General features: G+C 36.5%; 1 protein-coding gene across 2 annotated transcripts in view; it reads right to left on the minus strand.

The window, feature by feature from the left end:
- Positions 1-2,650, minus strand: part of Ttc8 (tetratricopeptide repeat domain 8) — a 44,729-nt gene that overhangs the window by 15,112 nt on the left and 26,967 nt on the right. For both annotated transcript variants that reach the window (XM_013017776.1, XM_013017786.1), the window contains one exon: positions 1,995-2,080. In XM_013017776.1, coding sequence (XP_012873230.1) covers positions 1,995-2,080 — 86 coding nt within the window. The remainder of the gene's footprint in view (positions 1-1,994; positions 2,081-2,650) is intronic.

The raw sequence follows: 2,650 nt of genomic DNA on the forward strand, positions 1-2,650 counted from the left end.
ACCACTGAGCCACCTTCCCAGCCCCCCGGCTTTTTTCTTTTTGCTTATGTGGTGCTGAGGAATCGAACCCAGGGCCTCAGGCATGCAAGGCAAGCACTCTGCCACTGAGCCACCTTCCCAGCCCCTAAAAAAAACTTCTTTTAGCATGATTAGAAAGGAATTTATCACATATTCTTTTTTTTTTTTAATGAGCCAGTTCTAGGGCTTGAACTAATTCAGGGCCTAAACGCTATACCTGAGATTCTTTTGCTCAGGGCTATTGCTCTACCACTTGAACCACAGCTCCACTCTGGCTTTTCAGTAATTAATTGGAGATAAGATTCTTGTAGACTTTCCTGCCCAGGCTGGCTTCAAACCACAATCATCAGATCTCAGCCTCTTAAGTATCTAGCTCGGATTACAAGCATAAGTCACCAGCATCTGGCTTCACATAGATTCTTCCATAAGAAAATAAAATAGACTATATTCAAAGTAAGTCTAGGAATAATGAAAATGCCAATCAAGTTCATAAACTCAGGCAGTAACAGGAGGCAAGAGGCCAAAGAGAGAGTTCCTACAAGTGCCAACTTTCTCTCCGCAATCTAATTCAATAAAATCATCAAACAATAACTTATTATAGTGAAATCTATTTCACTATAGTAAGTGAAGGCAAAATTAAAGACTGAAAGTACTTATAAATAAAAAAAGGAAAAAAAAGTTTGCAACTTTTACTGTATAGTGGCCCATGAGGGAAAATGTTTTGAGAGCTTAGAAGAGAGAATAAATCTAAGTAAATCAAAAGTAAATAAAAAAGACACTCCTTTTGATACCATTATGTATGGATGGCAGAAGGAATCAGGGTTGTATTTTCCTTTAATTTTTAATGATTTTAAAGGTTCTACTTGGAAGCTCAAGATTTTAAAATTGTCTTTGGGAATTATATTCATGAGCTTAATGTTATGGTATTCTACAATGACCTGGCAGAAAGCACTCTCTCAATCTAGAAGTATGAAAAAACATTAAAACATTTTAGAGTTCTGTGTGTAATGCCTAAATGGAAAGCACTCAATTTTAATAGCAGAGCAGTAAGTATTCTTTTCAATCCATTTATAATCTTCATTTCTCACATTGTCTGAATGATCACTGAAGTTTATAAATATTGGAGGGTACTCAGACATTAAAGTCTATCTTGTTTTTAAATAACAAAAGACATATTTATCTTTATAAAAAAATGGTTTATTTTTCCAAATGCTCCAAGTGCACTTCATCCTAAGCAACAAATTTCAGCACCAATTTATCAGTTGCTATATAAATATTCTAAAATTAATCGTAACTTTTCATCTTAGTTCATTGGCTTTGAAATATATTTAAAGATAAAGGGTACCTGAGACTATTCAGGCCATAGAAAAAAATATATAGGATTATGGAAATAACAGAACTAATATCAGTAAGTGGAGCTCAGTTTCTTGTTCTGCTACTTGTGAACTATGTAAATTTGGACATGTCACTTTACCTTTGTCAGGCTCAATTTTGCTCATTTGGGAAAATGACCAATAATAGCAACTACCTTCCAAGTGCTATGTGACTGAAGGGAGAGGATATATCAGCTAGTTAGTGCCTAACTGTAAAGTCCATTATACCATTGAGATATCATGGAAACCTTAAAAGCCAAGAAGATGGAATAGAATAAACAGACCTGGGTTCTAGTCCAAGGCCTGATACTAAGTAGCTCCTTAAAAAAAAATCACAGCCACTGCCAGTTCTCTCCTTCCTCAATTGAAAAGGTACCCAGTGGTTCGTCTCAAAGCCTTCCACTTCCTTAAGACTTTTACTATTCTAAGGATATCAGTTCTTATTGTTGCCTTGTGATTGGTTTTTTTTTAAAAAATGCTTTCACAAGTAAGTCAAAGTTCTCATCTCTTCACATGGAAATCTGAAATATCAGATGGATATCACGTGGATACTCTGAAATATATTGCCCTTTCCAAGCCTTTCACAAATAATCAAAATTTTACCTGAAATAACATTTACCAATCTGCACCTTCCACCACCAGTCCTTGTACTGAGCATACTCTGTGGAAAGGGCCGCTAGATCCAATGCCTTTGAAAACAATTCATGTTGGATTAGGATTCTCTTTGCTAACAACAAACAGTCAGATAAATAATTAAATAAACCATATAATTAGTACCAACAAAACATGCATTAGGAACCAGCCAGAAACTCAAGTTGCTCAGGTTTTCCAGAGGCCCTCACTGATTGTCCCTAATCAGTTCCAGACCAGAGGGCTAGCCGCAGATGAGTTACAAACACTGATTAAAGCGATGAATATGTACTAGGGATCAGAGACAAGATTCAAAACTGATACTAAAAAAAAAAACACCCTCAGCTTTGACTCTCTTCCCATGATTGACCTATGTCTAATATTCAAACTGTCTTCAACCTCAGTGTTGATCAAACTTTTTGTATTGTTAAATACAAATGGGTCAAATGTCAGTCCCCATTTTAAGACAATGTAGAGTAATAGGTATGGATCAGTAAGCAGATAGAAAAGGAGTGTTCTGGGCTGGGAAGATGGCTCAGTGGTAGAGCACTTGCCTTGCATGCCTGAGGCCCTGGGTTCGATTCCTCAGCACCACATAAGGAAAAAGAAAAAAGCCGGAAGTGGTGCTG

This window comes from Dipodomys ordii, unplaced genomic scaffold (genome assembly GCF_000151885.1).
Source record: "Dipodomys ordii isolate 6190 unplaced genomic scaffold, Dord_2.0 Scaffold2, whole genome shotgun sequence".
In the NCBI taxonomy this organism is placed as follows: Eukaryota; Metazoa; Chordata; class Mammalia; order Rodentia; family Heteromyidae; genus Dipodomys; species Dipodomys ordii.